This window comes from Bactrocera tryoni, unplaced genomic scaffold, assembly GCF_016617805.1.
Source record: "Bactrocera tryoni isolate S06 unplaced genomic scaffold, CSIRO_BtryS06_freeze2 scaffold_119, whole genome shotgun sequence".
Taxonomy (NCBI): Eukaryota; Metazoa; Arthropoda; class Insecta; order Diptera; family Tephritidae; genus Bactrocera; species Bactrocera tryoni.
The window spans coordinates 119,848-142,094 of NW_024395833.1; the positions used below are offsets into that span (position 1 = coordinate 119,848).

At 35.8% G+C, this 22,247-nt stretch overlaps 2 protein-coding genes and 1 long non-coding RNA gene across 3 annotated transcripts in view; 2 read left to right on the plus strand and 1 right to left on the minus strand.

The window, feature by feature from the left end:
- LOC120779974 overlaps positions 1–22,247 on the plus strand; it is a 63,887-nt gene that overhangs the window by 19,268 nt on the left and 22,372 nt on the right. The window lies entirely within an intron of this gene.
- On the minus strand, positions 3,112–4,390 carry LOC120779973. Its single transcript, XR_005705779.1, has 3 exons — positions 4,262–4,390; positions 3,450–4,033; positions 3,112–3,151 (listed from the first exon to the last, which is right to left on the minus strand). It is a non-coding gene; the product is annotated as an uncharacterized LOC120779973 (long non-coding RNA).
- LOC120779972 lies at positions 4,612–6,784 on the plus strand. Its single transcript, XM_040112271.1, has 2 exons — positions 4,612–5,056; positions 6,171–6,784. Exons 1-2 carry the CDS (start codon positions 4,823–4,825, stop codon positions 6,417–6,419), a joined length of 483 nt encoding a protein of 160 aa, XP_039968205.1. The 5' UTR covers positions 4,612–4,822; the 3' UTR covers positions 6,420–6,784.

The following is a 22,247-nucleotide window of genomic DNA, read 5'->3' on the forward strand; positions in this document are numbered from 1 at the left end:
AATTTTTGGACCACCGAATTAATTGACGTTAAGTCGTCTTCAGATTGGCATAATGTGCTAGTTGCAGAAGGAGGAGGACTTAGATTGCGGGCATATTTGCCAGACACAAGCCACCCTTAAAGGGTTTTCTGTAGGGTTGGTTGATTAGGGTCACTTTTAATTTGGCCAACCGCTAACAGATCGAAAAAGGTTTCTGCATCCAATAAGACATCAAAATTTTTGATTTATGGAATTCTGGATCCGCCAGTTTAGTATTATGCGGAATTTCCCAGCTATTAACATTCATGTTGTGGTCTGGAGGATAAGCCGAAATTCAACGGATTATCCAGATTTTCGATGACAGTCGTAGTAATTTTCTCGCCATTTAATATTGAAATTATGCTTCCTATTATGCTTAACGTTTTGTGTTAGCGCCGAATCCGCAACTTCTGAGACAACTTGGCACTGCCAAGTCCTACGTCATAAAGTTTACTTAGGAGCCTGAATCCAGCAACACTCTCACAGGCAGGTATTTTCCATAAGTGGTCCTTAGTTGAGTAACTGCTGTCGCAAACATTTCCGATCCGGTATACACGCTGTATGCATGGTTGCGGATGAGGTGCGGAGGGACACCTCATAATTCCCACAATGGCGACATGGATGAATAAACCCTCGGTTTTACGCCCATCTCCTTTTGTGGAAGTATGAGGATACCCGCACCAACACTACCCTAAGCCAAGGTGTTGAGGTACCCGTTCTGACGGCTGAATGGTCAGCGTGCGCTGATCGCTAACGGTAAGGGAGGTTAGGGGAATACCGGCTTTGCAGACGAGTGACCAACCCTTTCCGGCCCACTCTTGGGAAAATAAACATTGATTTCGTTATTTACAAAATATTACCATAGGGTAAGTAGGGTAAGAGTATAGTTAGGAGTATATGGGCTCGCTGTCTATAGCGCGGATTGTAGCAATAACTGAGGTATTGAATGGCAACGCCTTCTTAGAGGTCGAAAACACTTTTATTATTTTCAGTATCATGCTTTTGAATACCTTTTTGATGGATGTAGGCAATATTATGTCATCCACATCTGTGAAGTTTACACTGTCACAGTAATGATAATGCAATTGCTCGGATTTGTTATTGTAATTAATAATGTTGTTACGTTAGTTCACCGCTATTTCTGCTTACGTTAACAAGTCGAATCCTATAATTGCATCAAAAGAGTTAAGTGTGTCGTGCACGAAGAATGGGGAGATTTGGCCAAAAATTTTCGTATGGCACTTACTAGTTACTTTGGTCGAGCCATTTATCGAGCTTACGGTTGCGACGGGAATTACTTCTTGTAGCTCCTTGATGGGCTTAATGTAATTTTTGCCCCTCCTGTGTAAACTAATATTTTTATATTTTTCCACCCAGCTGTCGCTTGATATATATGGCAGCCGAGAGCGTTCTCTAAAAAATTCCCTCAGTCATTGTCGCATGTTTCGCTTACGTCTTCGACTTCGATTACAGCGGCTTCCGCGGACTTTTGATATTCTTCCGAATCTGGGGCGCTGTGAACAACGTTGTTAAATCGCTGTCGTCTTGGTCCTGTTGCCCTACTGACGTATTGTACCTTTTTTGAACCTGTTCGCCACTAATTTGGTGCTTTGGAGGAGTGGTAGCCTGCCTAAACTAAGAGGATGAGTCAACTTCCATTGGCTTTGGGACTTGCTTATGGTTTTCTTTTCTTGCTCCTATCTTGATGACTGTTGTTACCCTGCTGTCTTTTGACAAAATGGGGGTTCCTCTTACCGCCACATTCTTCTTTATAGTTTCTGCCTTGTTTCTTGAGCGGTCGATGATTATTATTTTCCTGACTTTTTTAAGTCATAAATGAAGGCGTGGAGTACATCTGCCCTGACCTCATCGTTGAGCATTGTAGCCTGCTCCGCCTGGTATGACATTAAAATCTTGTTTGTAACTAAAGTCAACTTCCTTTCGTCCTCATCATAATATTCCATGAGGCTTAATTCCCCTTGCCTAGCCATTTTGAGGCCCTGCCTCAACAGTCGTAGCGAAGTTTTATCTGGGTATGATCAATCTAGCCGAGCTATGATTACATCGAAATTAAGTACTGTGTTGTGAGACACTGGCACTCCCCTAGCTGCACCCCTTACTTTACTTCTGATGATTGTTACTGCTTGGTAATGCGTGATGGTGCCGTTAAATGCCACGTACTTTTCAGACCTCCCGCTAAACTCGGGAATTGACTTAATTATATCGAGAGGAATATCGCACCATGATTTCTGAATTTACTGAAATTCGTTGATAAACTTCCGCTTGTGGCGCTTGAACGCACAAATTTTTAACTTTTGCGCTCATATTATTAAGCTGTGTTTGAAATCTTTATTCTTGCTGCGCCAATGCTTGGCTGACAGCGAACTGCACTAGCTCTTGCACTTGATTAATATTCCTGTCGCTTTGTGTGTGGCTATCGCTAACTTCTACGTTCACATGACAGTTGCTTTCCTATGTATCCCACTCTGTTTCACTGTCTAATTCTACTTCAATATTTTCAATTGCTTCCAACCAGCTCATAGCGCATATTATATTACACCGAATTTTTTATATTGTCGCGAAATATATATGAACCCTTTAAGTATGAAGCACGAATGTAAATATTTTATGTTATATTCTTTATATACTTTTATTTAGAATAACTTGATATAAACCTATCGCGCAGCGGTTTAGTTAAATTTTGGTATTATTTGAAAGAAGTTGTAATGAACTTACATATTACGAGACATTCCTAATCTAAGAGCGTAGAATCTTGTTCGTTGGGCGCCAATTATGTTGTTTCCTCTGACGATTATGTTATTGTGATTTCACGGTCAATGAGAATGCAATGTTTACGGAATTATGTTGTGTCCTCTGACGATTATGTTATTGTCCTTTCAGAGTCAAATAAGAAAGCAATGTTGTAACGGCTAGGGCGGAACAAGTACGTTTATTATTGATTAAATACATACCCGCCGGGGGAAGCAGAGGAAGAGGAAGACCTCCACTCCGTTGGAAGGACCAAGTGGAGAAGGACCTGGTTTCGCTTGGAATATCCAATTGGCACCACGCAGCGAAAAGAAGAAACGCTGGCGCGCTGTTGTTAACTCGGCTATAATCGCGTAAGCGGTGTCTACGCCAATTAAGAAGAAGAAGAAATACAAAATACAAAACTGAACTTAATATTTAACTCTAAAAATATTGTTGAACCTAAAATCATAAGTATGCGTTACTATATCCGCCAAACCGAATCAGCATAAGCCAACACAGTCGCTGGCGACATAGACAAGTGTCGCTATGCAACGAACTTATGCATTAGCAGAATGTTGCAATGTAAATAAAGTGCATTGCATCATTCCTGCATTTTATAAACAAAAAGTGTATTTTATGACATAAAGAAAAAGTTCAATTCTTATGATTTAACTCCTTACCACTCAAGCTCATGACCGTCTTCGGTTATTTTGTAGTTGATAATGGCCTTCCGAATTTCCTTCGATGTTTGTCTTCTTTATATGATTTGCAAACGATGATAAAGCCAAATAAACCTTGTGTGATCCGGCGGCCTCCAACTCGTCCTTGAAAATTTCAATGGTGAATGAATGAGCAGATTGTATTGTTCATCCTCTGGAGTTGGGGCGTGCTTAGCATTGGATCGTGGCTGATGATGTTAAGTAGAGGCGACCCAGCTACTCCTGGTGATCTGCGCCGATTTTACGCCGATTTACATATTTGGTGCCGTTGATTGTGGTAGAAGAGAGAAAGATGACGAGTTGTGTCCCGTTTGTAGTAATCTCCGAACAATCGTCTGTGCTAACTTTCGCAGTGCTCTCGATGATAAAAATAATTCCGTCATCGACTTGTGTTATACGCTTTGTAAAGCTAACTATGGGAGTTTCGACAGGGTGTCAATCATATCAGTACCTTTCGGTCAATTACCGGGATATAGTTGGAGTGGGAGTAGTAGATAATCTGACCATGTACTGTCCCTAATACTAATAGGATCGCAAGAACAATCCTGTAAAAATAAAAGAAACGAAGAATGAAAATCTTTGTGCGCTTAATCTAATAAAATGCCATTTTAATTTGTGAAATTTTTACTTGAAAGCCACCACTATATAAGGTTGTTCTTATGGACCACCCTCCCTCATATGAGAACAGACGTTCCCAGGTGTGCTTGAAGTTTTTCTTCTGTGCAAAGGGGTGTTAACTTATTTCCTAATATTCTGTTATTTTTTATAAAAACCTTTTCGCTACTTCAAATACCCCGCCTATTCGGGTTGTATCTTTCAATGTTATCGTGCTGGGCTTTTGCAATTTTATTTTTGATGGCCGGCCTATGTTCGCTAGACGCTGCATGTATTATGGCGATGGGTGTTTGGTCTGTGACCGAATGTATAAGTAGATCGATTGTACGCGATTGTTGTAGGTAGGACTACACTATTGCCACAATACAAATTTTTCGACCATTTTTTCTTGTGCTAAATTGAGCAACAATACAAAAATTGCCTCAATCAAATTCTCTGCAGTTACATGATTGTCTCACATTTCATAAATTTTCTTGCCGCCCATTGTTGCAAAACGATTAAGCGGCAATGATTGCTGTTATCCATTTATACGGTTGTTATATTACAGTAAGCGAAAATGTCGTGTACAAAAATAAAACAAAGAAAAAAAAAAACGTTCGGAGAAGTATTTGGTTCAAAGAGTGGCTCACAAAAAGATGCACTAATGGCGCTTATCAGAAAATATTAATGGAGTTTCGTGAAATAAATAATCAAAACTTTTATTCGCAAACTTTTTTCGTATGGATGATCAAACTTTTAAGAAATTGCTGCAACTTGTTTCAATACTTATTAAGAAGCAAGACACAAATATTTCAGAGCAAGAACGATTGGCAGTGACTCTTCGATTTCTTGCTTTTGGAGATAGCTACAAAAGTCTTTCGGTCTCGTTCTGCATTGCTTCTTGCACAATTTTCCTTATTGTTCCACCGGTTTGTCGGGCAGTTTATAAATGGCTGAAAAGTGAATATCTAAAGGTATGTAGGTCGATTATATGTACACTCAGTCCTTTTTTTACGCGATTATTGGTTCTGCCACTAATCGCGTAAAAATGGTTAGTTTTCCAATATTAACTAACGAATTGGTTCCGAATATAAAAAATATCGCGTATAACGAAATATACGCGCAAAAAAAGTTCAAAAACAATACAATAAGTTTCAAATTTCAGACTTATGATTTGTTCATTCATAACAAAATAAAAAATACAAAACAAAAACCATATATAAAAGAGAAGAAAATAGAAAATAGGTAGATTTATTGAAAAAACCGTTGAATGCTGTTTAATCACTGTCATTATCCGTAGTGGAAATTATTCTTAGCCGCTTATTTTGATGGCCGGCACTGATATCACTAGAATTGGTATCAGAATCAATAGTAAGAACTATGGATTGATGTTCTGATTGACTTAGCATCTCCGACTGAGTTTGCACCTAAACATCCTAAACAAGACTGACTCTACGTCGTTTTCTTCCTTTTGTGCTTACCACCGAACCACACTCGACGATAGCGACGCCACGCTAAAACGGTACTTCTTGAAGAGACGGGGGCCTATTCTGTAACTCGATTCGAAAATGTATTCTATTCGAAATTCGGATCTACTTTATCATTATGCGAAAGTCGTACCACCCTGTGCCAGAAAAAATACGTACAATATTCGTTTCTGCTTTCTACAACTCAAAAGCTAACGAATATTTTATTCGAAAATTGGCTTGAAAATCCGAAAATCGAGTTACAGAATATAAAAAATTCCAATTCGAGTAAATTGATTTTCGAATCGAGTTACAGAATAGGCCCCCAGAACACAATCAACGGCTGATGCAATAATGAGGAACTTAGTCTTTTAACGAAATTCCCGAAACTGTATACCCATACATTCACTCTCACTCAAAAGTTATTACGCGTAAAAATATGTAAACAAGCAAAAAACGAAAAAAAGCAATCGCGTTAAAGTGAGAAATTCGCGTAAAAAAAGGAATTTGCGCTGCAAAAATAACCGCGTTAAAGTGAAATAGCGTAAAAAGAGATCGCGTAAAAAAAGGACTGAGTGTATTTACAATTTCATTTGCACAAGCTGCTTTCTTTTATTCCTAGGTACTATGCACACAAGAAGAATCGAATGAAGTAGCTTTTAAATTTAATAAGCTGTTGAACTTTCCGAATTATATACAAGTAGGAGCGGTAGACGGTAAAAACGTACAAATAGCAGCACCACCGAATTCAGGATGCAAATTTTACAATTACAAAGGGACGCACCGTATAGTACTAATGGCTGTTGTTGATGCAAAATATAACTTTTTATATATTGATGTGGGCTGCAATGGCCGTGTGGCAGATGGATGAGTGTTTGGCAGCTGTTCTTTTCAAAGTGCTTTAGATAACAACGAACTTAATTTACCAATACCAAGACCCTTGCCAGAGCGTTAAGTGGAAGTACGCTTTCTATTAGTAGTAGACGATGCTTTTCGTATGCAGAAACATTTGCTAAAACAATATCCTGGTAAAAGTTTATCTGGTGGGCAGAAAATATTCAATTACAGGTTATCTAGAGCTCGACGCGTCGTAGAAAATGCATTTGGCATTATGTCACAGCGGTTTTAAATTATTAATTTTCACGTCCTTCTAAATTCAATGCAGAAAAACGAAATTTATACAATATAATATTGTGTATACTATATATAGTATGTATACTAAAAAAAATAACTAAAACTAACACTACAGTCGTAACAAAAAAAAAATAAGGCTGCGATTTAGAATAGCATCCCCGGATTTCGGGGATAAAATGGGTATCAATGGAAAGGTGACGTTCTCCAGGTCACGAAAATGCCGCGACGCGTTTAAAAAAAATAACCCTGGTCGATCCAACACCGGGGTGTTCAGAGTTTTTTCGCGTAGAACTTCTTTCTGCAACTTTTTTTTTTATAAAAAATTGCTAAAGATTTTTGCGTTTACCATTTATGTTTTTGGGGTATAACGTTTTTGCTTATTTTCTTTCGTTGACAATGGCAATACCATTTATTTGCTAGTATGCAAGCCTTTTCTTATTGTGCAAAAGCACAGAATTTAACTAGGGGAATGTTTAGTTTAGTGTATCATTTTGAAGAGGTTTTGCGCAAAGGGGGAGGGGGCTGGGGGCTTGCTCATTTGAAAGGTAATGAATGGAGCTTTTGAATAATAGCACCCTTCCCCCCCTAGGACCACGGGGGGCTCTAGGGCAGCCTCCTGAAAATGGTGTAAAATCGCAGTTTTTCCATACAATTTTCACTAATTATTATAAAATGTATGTATTTTTACGCATAGAGTGACTCTATGTTTATTATTTTTATTATTTCAATGAATTAAAGTGGAAATCCACTTTATTTAAATAATAAAAACACTGAAAATTAAAAATTGTGTATGTATCGGTAATACCAAGATAACCCAACCAACCATTTATACAAGACCCTGAAAAGTGGGCAATATATTACGTCCATATAACGAAAATTTTGAATAAAAAATCGCGCGATTTTCAATAAAATATATTACATTGAAACAAGCGTCGCGCGATTTTTTATTCCAAATTTTCGTTATATGGACGTATTTTGTTAATACTTTCAACCTTCGATCCGAAACCAGTCCTATGTAAAGTAACCCAAATGTATATAAGACCTACCATTTTGATTCGTTGGGTTATTAGTGTCTTCCTTTTGTGCTTATTTTCATCGTCGTTTGACAGTTCATATTCAGTAATTTTGCTTACATTTAAAGGAACAGTATAACACGTAATTTAAAGCTGTTTTATTTATTAAATTGTACATAAAATTGCAACTTAAAATTCATAATTTATCATTAATTCAATTAAATATATTTCAAAGAATGTATGTGTGTTAAATTGGTTAAATTTTTTGCAAGCAGTGCAACAAAAACTTCAAAAGAAGGGAGCCATTGTTTGGGCAAATGTGAAAATGTGCGTTTTTTGCTTACTTATATCTAAAAAACAAATTAACATTTAACAATAAATTTACATTTAAACCAAAGTTTAATTCATTGGCTATCCGTGCTATATAAATTTAAAAAAATCCGTGCACGCATTTAAGAGGAATAGGCAGTGAAAATGATATACTAAACTAAAACCAACCATTTAACTAAAATAAAATAATTAAAATAAAGCTTTATTTACAACAAATATTAAAAAAATGAATAAACAGAAACGTTAATACCTGAGACAGACATGTAGTAACAATACCATAGTAAAGGTATCATGGTATTCTGTTTACTACGTTGGTGACACACATGGCAATGTAGTAAACTCAAATACTAGCTTTGTTTCATAGGCATTAAATATTTCAAAAAAAATGTAAACAATAAATATGATGTTGTGTGTTATGGAGAAAATAAGTTCCATTATTTAAAATACTCTAAAGTTAATCTATTTTCATCGCAAAAAAGGGATTTGGTTAAAGTTTCTCTAAAGTCCTCACATAAAATGGGGCATTTCATGCTTTTCCGGAAGAAAGATTGTGAAAAATGTTTTGTTTTCCATTTCAATAATTAATTTTTTAAGTCATTTTGACAGAATATTTCGAAAAGCTTTTGTGTAAAAGCTTTTAGCAAAGTTTGTTACCTGTTTTTTAGCTGTGTTTATACAAATACCACAATGAAACATCATAGTATTGTTACCAGCAAAATACTACATTGCTCATATGGTATTTTGCTAGTATTTGGTGACACACATATGGTATTTGTACCATATATGGTATTGTTACTACATGTCTGTCTCGGGTATAAAGTGAAGTGCTACTAAAAGTGCCCATACACGACTCACAAGTGTGTTCGATCGGAATGCGTGCGCATGCGCTTTACTCGTGTATTATATGGGCTTGTCCTTGTACCGATCCATGTTCGCGAAAATGTTAGATTTTTTAGGATCGGTGCGCGCACATGTGTGTCGTGTATGGCGTTGTGTGCGAACAAAATCTCATTTCTCTCGTGTCGCCGAACAGTGAAGATCGCGGACAATGGCAAATGTTAAGGTGAGAGTTTGCTTTCGATGCTTCAAAAAATCGATTTTTTTGAGGATTTTTTTTTAAAGGGAAAGAAATAATTGATTCAAGCGAAATTTCTAAGTTCTATAGTTATATATTTGAACATCTTTCACAAATTTTTTGGATACGAAATTTTTGATATTATGTCTTTGGGAAGCAATTGCCCGATGCATCTCGCATGTGCATTTTTCGGACGGCGGGCAGGATGCAGGTCGCAATTTCTATCGGAAACAAAAAATTCAAAGAGATTCATATTTTTTAATAATTTATCTTCTAGTTAAACTAAGAAAATTCCAAAAAAATGTAAAATTTTAAAAATTGAGAAAAAGTGGCTATTGACCAAAAAAAATTTAATTTAGGTGTTTAAAAATATGTTCAAAATTGACTTTTCTAAGTTATTTTTAGAATAGAAGAAAATTTTATGCCAAAGATAATCAACTTTTCCCCACTTTCATACGACGTTTAGATTTTTTTCTATCCTGCCCGCCAATTAAGAAAAATCGTAAAAATGAAAAACCGAGTAAGCGCGTTTCAAAGTTTTCGCTTTTTGCCCAAGCGCTCATACATATATGTAAATATGTATCTGTTAGACGCTCGGTCACTATTTCCCTTCTGGCTTCGACGATATTTCGAATTCCAATCTATAACTTTGGGGAAAAATTGCTAGATAATTTTTAAAGAGATTTAACCAAAAAAAAAATATTGTTTGAAGCTTCTAAAGCAGACTCCCCTCTTAATACAGATTTCGTATCAGAATTTATTAATCTTTTAAAAAATTAATTGGCAATTTGGCAAGCGAAAAGTGATAAATATAAAAATAAAATTGAGAAAAATAAAAGTTGGAATAACTTATTAACGAAATACAAAGAAATCGATAAAAGTGCTACATTGGAAATAAATTCCCAGAAATGTTCCGCTTGCCTGTCGCACATGTTCACTGTGTGAAGAACGAACGCAAAATGGATTTGTGTGTCGTGTATGAGCGAAGCGAATTCTCACCGATCGAACGCACTTGTGTGTCATGTATGGGCACTTTAAGTGAAAAGTCGTTCACAATATACAAATTATCAAGTTAAAAGTTGTGAATTTTTTAAATTTAAATGCAAATATCTTAAAAACTATAAGTCAGCGGCAACTATATATATATATTTACGTGATCTGGAGAACGTCACCTTTCCATTGATACCCATTTTATCCCCGAAATCCGGGGATGCTATTCTAAAATTTACCCAAAAATAATAATAATATTAACTCATTCTTCTTCAGTTTCCAATATAGATTCCATTGCTTCTTTTAAAAGAAAATGAAATTTTCTGGCAGTTTTTTTTTTTGGGCAATGTCCCGCATTTGTTGTCCCAAATACATGTCAAATACAAGTCAACTACATGCCAATGATCGTCTGTTGAATCTATGCAATTTATGGCTCGTTGCAAAATGTCACTGTTTTGGCTAACAGCTTCCTCTGGACGACAATAATAAGGTGTTTCATCTTGGGAACAGATGTTAGATGGTCTTGGCCTAAATTGCGGTTCTTCCAACTCAGTGTTGTCTCCTTACTTACACTCTTTGCAACACTGTAGCGGTACAAAAATTGCATTGCAGTCCAATGCGAGCAATGTGGTTTCATGTTCTCTGTTCCCTGGGGAGACTTGGTTTTCATTTTTTATAGACATTTTGAAATGCCTCAGGACATTGTTTTTGTATCTGCCGTCATTCTTGCTCACATTTATATCTGTCCTCGTACTCCTTGCAAGAATAGCCCAAAATGAACGGGTGTAATTCTACTATCATATTCAAGACGTTAATAACGTTGTGGGCCCAAAACGTAGAAACACTTGGAGTTTTCCTTTTGGCTGCAGGTTTTATATTTTAGACGGGAAAGAAGCTAACACATTCTACTGTTTCGTCGATTTCTGAAAGACTTTAGAATACCGTCCCAGGCTTTCGGAAATGAGATGGGTATGGTTGGGTAGAGGAGGTTCTCCAGCTCAAGAATATATATAGTTATAGCAGGAAACCAATAGTTTTCGAGATATTTGCGTTTAAAGTTGAAAATTACCACTATTTGAATTATGTATATTTTGGATTTAAAATTAATTTTATATTTATATTTTTCATTTTTATGTTCACTAACACTTCATTAAATCGTTTGTACACAGTTTCTTTTACATTATTTAGTGCAAAAATAGTTTTATATCAATATTAAACTTATTGTTCAAAACTATTTATTTGACAACAACTAAAAGGTTACAGTCTGTCAAATAATCAGTATTACCTTATCGACATCTTTTGTAAATGAACTAAAAGATATAAAGAAAATAGAGTATGCCCAAAATTTTTGCAGTTTTCTATCGCAAAACATCGGTTTACTACCCGCCAATGGGGTGTGTCAAGTTTTTTTTCGCGTAAAACTTCTGGTTGCATTGGTGGCCTTCGGCCGCGCTTCAAAAAAATAACTCTGGTCGGTCCAACACCGGGGTGTGCCAAGTTTTTTCGCGTAAGACTCCTGTTTGCGTTGGCGGCCTTCGACCGCGCTTCAAAAAAACAATCCTGGTTGGTTCAACACCGGGATTTGTCAGGTTTTTTTCGCGTTAAATTTCTTTTTATTAATTTCCTTTTTCTTGTATTTTTATTAGTTTGTTCAAATATATTAGTATGGTTGTTTAAAATTGAACATGTTCGTTGCTACCAAAGGACAGACAACAACATTATATTTAAACATTTTATATATTTCACAAATGTTAAATAAGATAAGAAAAATCTTACTATGTATTGTAATAAATTATACAATCCACATATATTAGATAAGGCAGAGGCAATACAAAACGTACATATATAAATAAACACATAAAAATATATGCATTTATATGCAACATACATACATATATGAAGCACGTATGCATCCATATGCATTACGCAGGCACTCAAATATACAATAAGTAGAGGACCCCTCCACGCTTCAGTGTGGCTGATACAAAGATAATACTATACTTCTACTAGCATCTATAAGATTTATATTAGTTGGGTTATAACTATTAGTTAATGAGATATAGCATTTTTGTGAAGCAGCTTGTGTTAGTTTACAAAAAAATGGGTCATAAAGCAGTTCGTGTGTTAATAAAGGATTGCTTTTTGGGGAAAATACTGTTGAATTTGGGCTTAGGGAAATCCAGCGATGAAAAGATATTTGCAAAGCTGGAAACAGGCGAAATGTGCATCAAGGACAATGATGCTCTAAAGAGGCGAAAGCTCTATGCAAAGTGGAAGCTTGCAAGTTCATAATTCGGTTCTCAGGCGTGGAAAGACGAAAAAGTCGGCTGGAATGGTTGTGACATCAGTCTTTTGGGTGCATGTGGCATAATATATACTCAACGACTGATAACTGAACCAGTTATAATCTATTTCACTGCGTATTTGGTTGCAGTTCTTTTCTTCTATTCCAAATACTGTCAAACCTGTATAAGCGAGAGTTCATGGGAGCACAATCTTATTATCGCTTAAAGAGGTTTCTCACTAACCCGAGTTTCTCTCTAATGCACGTACATGTGTAGTGTTTCTCTCTTATAGAGGTACGCAGCAATAACAAATCACAGCAAGGACGAATGTAGTAAATATGTACATAAGTAATATGATAAAATTATGTGCATGATATGCACAACTTATGTACATACATATTTTTAAATATTTACGAAAACAAAACAAAAATTCATGCACTATGTAATTTTATTTTATTTAGAACTTATTTACGCCTAAAAAAATCCGTCAATTTCGTTTGGGTTCGTGTTTTAGTATTTTGAACGCTTTTCTCTAACTCATAAATATTGTCGAATATTCCTGGACCAACAACCACCGTGTATTCAAAGTACTGATGGACCGTCTCCAACGCATTTAAAGCTAGCTTCATTGGAATGATCTTTATTTCTATTTCTGAAATCTGTGCCTCGTTTTCACTGTCAGCAAAATAGGTGTCCACACAATTCTTAACGATATCGTCGTCGATTTGTTCTCCAGCGGTAGTTACGTAGTCGTCAATTTGAACGAAATCCTCGAAGCTCGGCATTAACATATTGGATTCGTGAGACACAAGCTTAGACCATTCCTCTTTGTTAGGTCCACCTTCAACATCATTTTCCTCTGGCAGGCCTTGTTTATCTGTACTTTTCCAAAACCTAGCTTTCTTGAAGCAGTTTTTAACAGTTACGTCACCTACTAAGTACCATGCTTTTCTAGCAAATTTCATAGCTAGAAAAACGTTAATGTCTCAGACTCTTAAGAACATGTTTAACGACTTCTCTTCGATAAAAGCGTTTAAACGTGTGAATGATGCCTCGATCTAATGGTTGAAGTTTACTAGTGGTGTTAGCAGGTAAAAACATTACTTTTACGTTTGCAAGTGTTGGTAAGTCCGTATGGGCAGCACAGTTGTCAATGAATAACAGAATTTTTTTTCGTTTTATCTTCATTTGTCTGTCAACTTTTTTCAGCCAATCTTTAAATAATGTCTTAGTCATCCAAGCCTTTGTGTTATTGGCATAATCAACGGGAAGAGTCTTGACACCTTTAAAGCATCTAGGTCGCTTTGATTTCCCGATGATGAGAAGTGGAAGTTTGTCCGTACCACTCATGTTTACACACTGGAGAAGTGTAAGGCGTTCCTTACTTTGTTTTCCTCCATGGCATTTTTTGCTTTTAAACGTAAATGTTTTTTCCGGAAACCACTTGAAAAACAAAGCAGTTTCATCCGCGTTGTAAATATCGTCTAGTTCATGCCCTTCTAAAAGATTTGGCAGATCTTCAGTCCAGTGGTTGCATGCACCTTGGTCCTTAGATTTACATTCCCAAGCTGCTTTTTTGAAAGCTATATCATGACGCCTTTTAAAACCCTCTAACCAGCCGTTGCTAGCGGAAAAGTTCTGGATTCCCAGTTTTGTAGCAAACTCTTTTGATTTTTCTTTTAACAAAGGTGCGCGAGTTTGTTTTATCCATTCCAAAAGGCACTTCTCGATATTAGGAAATTCGGAAACTCTACTCCTCTTAATATTTCCATATCCGTCAGAGCACTCAGACTTTATAGAGTCTTTTGATTGTATAATTTTATAATAGGTGGATTCTGGTAAATTATTATGGTATTATTTTAAGTTTATCACTTAATGACAGTACTTTGATTTTTCGTTTTGACATGATGCAGAGCAGAACTTCACTTCGCAATTGATAACTATAAACCGAGTAAGTCCGACAAACAGGACGGTAAACAGGCACACATGTCCATTCGAAAAGAATGCCATTGAGTAACAGCGTTTTTAGTTCCACGAAATAGAATTCCACGAAAAACAATACAAAACAATGGTCGGAAGTTTCACAAAAGTTAAGAATGAGTCATAAAATTGCAGATGTTAAACTTGTAAATAAAGTTCGTCTCTCGCTTATAGAGACCAGATAAGAGCAGTCTCACTTACGGAGGTCTATGAGGCAAAAACGACTCCCTCTTACAGAGGTTTTTGTTTCTCACTAATAGAGGTTTTGCAAGCTTAAAATTACGGGTCCTAGCTATTATTTTTACTTATAGAGTTTTCTCACTGATCCAGTTCTCACCTATCCAGGTTTGACTGTACTTAATAATTGTATTAATTTTGAGGAAGAATCTGTTAAAAATTGTACGCATATATTCAAGTGATTCCTACAAACATGAATTTTGAACAATTGATTATGATTATGATTTCAAATATAATTTTTGTATTCATGAGTTTTTCTTTCAATATCTTTTTATTTATTGAATCTGCTTTTTGTTTTAAAAGCCAAGTGATAGAGCTGTTTTGGTGATACATTGCTCCTTAGTACGCGGGCATATCACTTATTTTAAAGCGTGTTTGATTGCAGGAATGTACCAAAGCATTAGCCAAAGGGTTTGGGTGACCACGGAGTTTAGATATATATTTAATTCTACTGTCTTCTACTTCTTTCCTTACCATAAAAATACCGAGGACTTTATGGATATTTTCATTACGCATGTACCATGGCGAACACGTGATTGATCTAAGCATTTTTGATTGGAACCTTTGTATTATGTCTATATTAGTTGCACAGGTCGTACCCCACAGTTGAATGCCATACATCCAAATCGGCTTTATGACCGCTTTATATAAAAGCACTTTGTTGTCTAGGCTAAGTTTGGAGTTTTTATTTAATAGCCAATTTAAATTTGCAGCTCTTATCTTCATGCAAGTTATTTTACTAGATACATATATGTTTTCTCCACGTAAGTCTTCTATCTAGGTGAATACCAAGATAAGTTACTTCATTCGCTTGGGGTACTAGAATATTATTCATTTTTACTGCCGGACACATATTTGGTCTAAGCGAAAATGTAACATGCTTACACTTTTGTTCATTCACATTTATACGCCAGTTGGTAGCCATTCTTCGACAAACCTTAAGTGCTTGGCTAATATTCTTGATGCTATTATGTGGCATTTGTTACGGCTCACTATAGCTGTGTCGTCCGCAAAAGTTGAAGTTAATACATTGTTAGCTGTTGGAAGATCTGCTGTATATATGATGTATAGTGTTGGACCTAAAACACTGCCCTGGGGTACACCAGCCTTTATCTGTCTTTCATCAGATATGAAATCTCCCACTTTTACCATAAATTTTCTATTTTTTAAATAAGACTCCAATGTTTTATACAATTCTGAAGGTACAATATTTTTAATCTTATATAAAAGGCCCTCATGCCATACCTTATCAAACGCCTGAGCCACGTCTAGAAATATAGCTGAACAGTACTCTCTGTGCTCAAATGCTTTTCTTATTTCGTTAGTGATTCTATTTACTTGCTCTATCGTGCTATGTTTTTCACGGAACCCGAATTGGTGCGTTGGTATTATATTATTTTCGCGGGAGGAAAGGTGTCATCTTTGATAGCGACACTTTTTCAAATATTTTAGAAAGACAGGGTAGAAGACTGATTGGTCTGTATGAAGACGGCCGTGTTAAGTCTTTCCCAGGTTTGTCTATCAAGATAATCTGCGACTTTTTCCATGAATTAGGATAGTGTCCGAGATAAAGAATTGCATTGAAGAGCAAAGAGAGCACTTCTACGGCAATATTTGGTAACTCAATTAGCATTTTTGGTGTAATATTATCATATCCTGGTGACTTTTTAGGGTTAAGTTCCTTTATTATTCTAGTAACTTCAGTAAGTAGAAGTCCTAATAGACACATGCGACTCGTTTGCGGTATTAGGCAAGATTGGCAACTCAAAGTTGTTTTTTGGACAATTGGGTTTAAATACCTTTTCTAGGTGATTTGCAAAGCAATTTGCCTTATCCTTATCACTACGTGCCCAATTACCATTCAACTGTCTTAGAGGCATGTTGGAATCTACTGGTGGCTTGAAAGACTTTTGGGCTTTCCAAAGGGAGTTTTGCTTGCTAGAATTTGGACACAATTTCTTTATATAATTTTCGGTGTTGTGTTCTTCTTCGCGTTTAAGCGTTTTTTTAGCTTTCGTACAGCAGATTTCAGTTGAAGCAGAGTTGAAGGGGAGCGATTTAACTGCCATTCTCGCCTAGCTCTTCTTTTCTCATTTACAAGCTTCTCTATTTTATTATTGGTGATCTTTCTAAAACCAACTAGTTTATTGTTTCTTTTTGGTGTTGCCAATACAGCTGCATTAGTTATTAGGTCATTAATTTCTCTTATATTTTCATCAATGTCTCTTTCTGTATTTATTTTGCAATCAATATTGATATGGCTGCTGATATACTTTCTATACTTCAACCAGTTAGTTTTATATGATGTTAGAGAAACTTTTGGCTCAAATATCATGGGCTGTTCGTATAGCTTTATTAGTACAGGAGAATGATCAGATGATAAGCCTGTACATGTATCAGCTGTCATAAGCGATCTATCTATATTTTTGACTACAGCAAAATCTATTAAGTCTGGTATTTTTCTTCTATCACTGGGCCAGTATGTCGGCTTACTAGGAGATATTATATCCAGCTTATTATGCTTATTCATAATAGTGTAGTATAACTGTCGTCCTTTCGGATTAATAAGACGTGAGCCGCAGTACGTGTGTTTTGCGTTGTAATCTCCACCTGCAAGAAATCTTTGACCTAGTGTTCCATAAAAGTCTTTAAACTCGATTTCCGTAATTTTAAAACGAGGTGGACAGTATATAGCCGTAAGGTTTAAGTCACAACCCCGATTTTTGAGTGATATTGTTGTAGCTTGTAACTGTGGTGTAGCATGAGATTCTAGGGCATAGTGGTTTAAACGATTTCTAATCAACACTGCCGTGCAACCATGCGCTTTTCCATCTGGATGATTTGTGACATAGAGTCTAAATCCCGGTATATTGAAATTATTTTTATTTGTTAAATGAGTTTCTGATGTAAGCATTACATCTATATTTTTTTCAGACAGAAATCTAATAATCTCTAATTTATGTTGGTCAACACCGTTAGCATTCCATATACATATGTTTAGTAAGCTCATTTTTTACTTAATAAATTTTGCAGCATGCTAGACATAAATTGTGTCATACACTGTGTAAGATTTATAATCATAGTTTCAATACCTCCATTTGGAGGATTTTGTGGCAGTTGCATTTGCACACTGTTGTCTTTCACCACATTAGCATAGCTTCCTTGAAAAAAGAAAATGCAATTTTCTGGCAGTTTTTTTTTTTGGGCAATGTCCCGCATTTGTTGTCCCAAATACATGTCAAATACAAGTCAACTACATGCCAATGATCGTCTGTTGAATCTATGCAATTTATGGCTCGTTGCAAAATGTCACTGTTTTGGCTAACAGCTTCCTCTGGACGACAATAATAAGGTGTTTCATCTTGGGAACAGATGTTAGATGGTCTTGGCCTAAATTGCGGTTCTTCCAACTCAGTGTTGTCTCCTTACTTACACTCTTTTGCAACACTGTAGTGGTACAAAAATTGCATTGCAGTCCAATGCGAGTAATGTGGTTTCATGTTCTCTGTTCCCTGGGGAGACTTGGTTTTCATTTTTTATAGACATTTTGAAATGCCTCAGGACATTGTTTTTGTATTCGCCGTCATTCTTGCTCACATTTATATCTGTCCTCGTACTCCTTGCAAGAATAGCCCAAAATGAACAAGTGTAATTTACTATCATATTCAAGACGTTAATAACGTTGTGGGCCCAAAACGTAGAAACACTTGGAGTTTTCTCTTTTGGCTGCAGGTTTTATATTTTAGACGGGAAAGAAGCTAACACATTCTACTGTTTCGTCGATTTCGAAAGACTTTAGAATACCGTCCCAGGCTTTCGGAAATGAGATGGGTATGGTTGGGTAGAGGAGGTTCTCCTCAGCTCAAGAATATATAGTTATAGCAGGAAACCAACAGTTTTCGAGAGATATTTCAAGTTTAAAGTTGAAAATTACCACTATTTGAATTATGTATATTTTGATTTAAAATTAATTTTATATTTATATTTTTCATTTTTATGTTCACTAACACTTCATTAAATCGTTTGTACACAGTTTCTTTTTTACATTATTTAGTGCAAAAATAGTTTTATATCAATATTAAACTTATTGTTCAAAACTATTTATTTGACAACAACTAAAAGGTTACAGTCTGTCAAATAATCAGTATTACCTTATCGACATCTTTTTGTAAATGAACTAAAAGATATAAAGAAAATAGAGTATGCCCAAAATTTTTGCAGTTTTCTATCGCAAAACATCGGTTTACTACCCGCCAATGGGGTGTGTCAAGTTTTTTTTGGCGTAAAACTTCTGGTTGCATTGGTGGTTCGGCCGCGCTTCAAAAAAATAACTCTGGTCGGTCCAACACCGGGGTGTGCCAAGTTTTTTCGCGTAAGACTCCTGTTTGCGTTGGCGGCCTTCGACCGCGCTTCAAAAAAACAATCCTGGTTGGTTCAACACCGGGATTTGTCAGGTTTTTTTCGCGTTAAATTTCTTTTTATTAATTTCCTTTTTCTTGTATTTTTATTGGTTTGTTCAAATATATTAGTATGGTTGTTTAAAATTGAACATGTTCGTTGCTACCAAAGGACAGACAACAACATTATATTTAAACATTTTATATATTTCACAAATGTTAAATAAGATAAGAAAAATCTTACTATGTATTGTAATAAATTATACAATCCACATATATTAGATAAGGCAGAGGCAATACAAAACGTACATATATAAATAAACACATAAAAATATATGCATTTATATGCAACATACATACATATATGAAGCACGTATGCATCCATATGCACATGCAGGCACTCAAATATACAATAAGTAGAGGACCCCTCCACGCTTTCAGTGTGGCTGATACAAAGATAATACTATACTTCTACTAGCATCTATAAAGATTTATATTAGTTGGGTTATAACTATTAGTTAATGAGATATAGCATTTTTGTGAAGCAGCTTGTGTTAGTTTACAAAAAATGGATCATAAAGCATTTCGTGTGTTAATAAAGCATTGCTTTTTGGGGGAAAATACTGTTGAATTTGGGCTTAGAGAAATCGACCGTTGAAAAGATATTTGCAAAGCTGGAAACAGGCGAAATGTGCATCAAGGACAATGATGCTCTAAAGAGGCGAAAGCTCTATGCAAAGTGGGTGCTTCGCAAGTTCATAATTCGGTTCTCAGGCGTGGAAAGACGAAAAAGTCGGCTGGAATGGTTGTGACATCAGTCTTTTGGGTGCATGTGGCATAATATATACTCAACGACTGATAACTGAACCAGTTATAATCTATTTCACTGCGTATTTGGTTGCAGTTCTTTTCTTCTATTCCAAATACTGTCAAACCTGTATAAGTTGAGAGTTCATGGGAGCACAATCTTATTATCGCTTAAAGAGGTTTCTCACCAACCCGAGTTTCTCCTCTAATGCACGTACATGTGTAGTGTTTCTCTCTTATAGAGGCACGCAGCAATAACAAATCACAGCAAAGGACGAATGTAGTAAATATGTACATAAGTAATATGATAAAATTATGTGCATGATATGCACAACTTATGTACATACATATTTTTAAATATTTACGAAAACAAAACAAAAATTCATGCACTATGTAATTTTATTTTATTTAGAACTTATTTACGCCTTAAAAAATCCGTCAATTTCGTTTGGGTTCGTGTTTTAGTATTTTGAACGCTTTTCTCTAACTCATAAATATTGTCGAATATTCCTGGACCAACAACCACCGTGTATTCAAAGTACTGATGGACCGTCTCCAACGCATTTAAAGCTAGCTTCATTGGAATGATCTTTATTTCTATTTCTGAAATCTGTGCCTCGTTTTCACTGTCAGCAAAATAGGTGTCCACACAATTCTTAACGATATCGTCGTCGATTTGTTCTCCAGCGGTAGTTACGTAGTCGTCAATTTGAACGAAATCCTCGAAGCTCGGCATTAACATATTGGATTCGTGAGACAATGAAAGCTTAGACCATTCCTCTTTGTTAGGTCCACCTTCAACATCATTTTCCTCTGGCAGGCCTTGTTTATCTGTACTTTTCCAAAACCTAGCTTTCTTGAAGCAGTTTTTAACAGTTACGTCACCTACTAAGTACCATGCTTTTCTAGCAAATTTCATAGCTAGAAAAACGTTAATGTCTCAGACTCTTAAGAACATGTTTAACGACTTCTCTTCGATAAAAGCGTTTAAACGTGTGAATGATGCCTCGATCAATGGTTGAAGTTTACTAGTGGTGTTAGCAGGTAAAAACATTACTTTTACGTTTGCAAGTGTTGGTAAGTCCGTATGGGCAGCGTTGGTTGTCAATGAATAACAGAATTTTTTTTCGTTTTATCTTCATTTGTCTGTCAACTTTTTTCAGCCAATCTTTAAATAATGTCTTAGTCATCCAAGCCTTTGTGTTATTGGCATAATCAACGGGAAGAGTCTTGACACCTTTAAAGCATCTAGGTCGCTTTGATTTCCCGATGATGAGAAGTGGAAGTTTGTCCGTACCACTCATGTTTACACACTGGAGAAGTGTAAGGCGTTCCTTACTTTGTTTTCCTCCATGGAATTTTTTGCTTTTAAACGTAAATGTTTTTTCCGGAAACCACTTGAAAAACAAAGCAGTTTCATCCGCGTTGTAAATATCGTCTAGTTCATGCCCTTCTAAAAGATTTGGCAGATCTTCAGTCCAGTGGTTGCATGCACCTTGGTCCTTAGATTTACATTCCAAGCTGCTTTTTTGAAAGCTATATCATGACGCCTTTTAAAACCCTCTAACCAGCCGTTGCTAGCCGGAAAAGTTCTGGATTCCCAGTTTTGTAGCAAACTCTTTTGATTTTTCTTTTAACAAAGGTAAAAGCGAGTTTGTTTTATCCATTCCAAAAAGGCACTCTCGATATTAGGAAATTCGGAAACTCTACTCCTCTTAATATTTCCATGTCCATCAGAGCACTCAGACTTTATAGAGTCTTTTGATTGTATAATTTTATAACAGTACTTCGATTTTTAGTTTTGACATGAGAGCAGAACTTTACTTCGCAATTGGTAATTATAAACTGAGTAAGTCCGACAAACAGGACGGTAAACAGGCACACGTGTCCATTCGAAAAGAATGACATAGAGTAACAGCATTTTTAGTTCCACGAAATAGAATTCCACGAAAAACAATACAAAACAATGGTCGGAAGTTTCACAAAAGTTAAGAATGAGTCATAAAATTGCAAATGTTAAACTTGTAAATAAAGTTCGTCTCACGCTTATAGAGACCAGATAAGTAGCAGTCTCACTTACGGAGGTCTATGAGGCAAAAACGACTCTCTTTTACAGAGGTTTTTGTTTCTCACTAATAGAGGTTTTGCAAGCTTAAAATTACGGGTCCTAGCTATTATTTTTTACTTATAGAGTTTTTCACTGATCCAGTTCTCACCTATCCAGGTTTGACTGTACTTAATAATTGTATTAATTTTGAGGAAAAGAATCTGTTAAAAATTGTACGCATATATTCAAGTGATTCCTACAAACATGAATTTTGAACAATTGATTATGATTATGATTTCAAATATAATTTTTGTATTCATGAGTTTTTTTCAATATCTTTTTATTTATTGAATCAGCTTTTTGTTTTAAAAGCCAAGTGATAGAGCTGTTTTGGTGATACATTG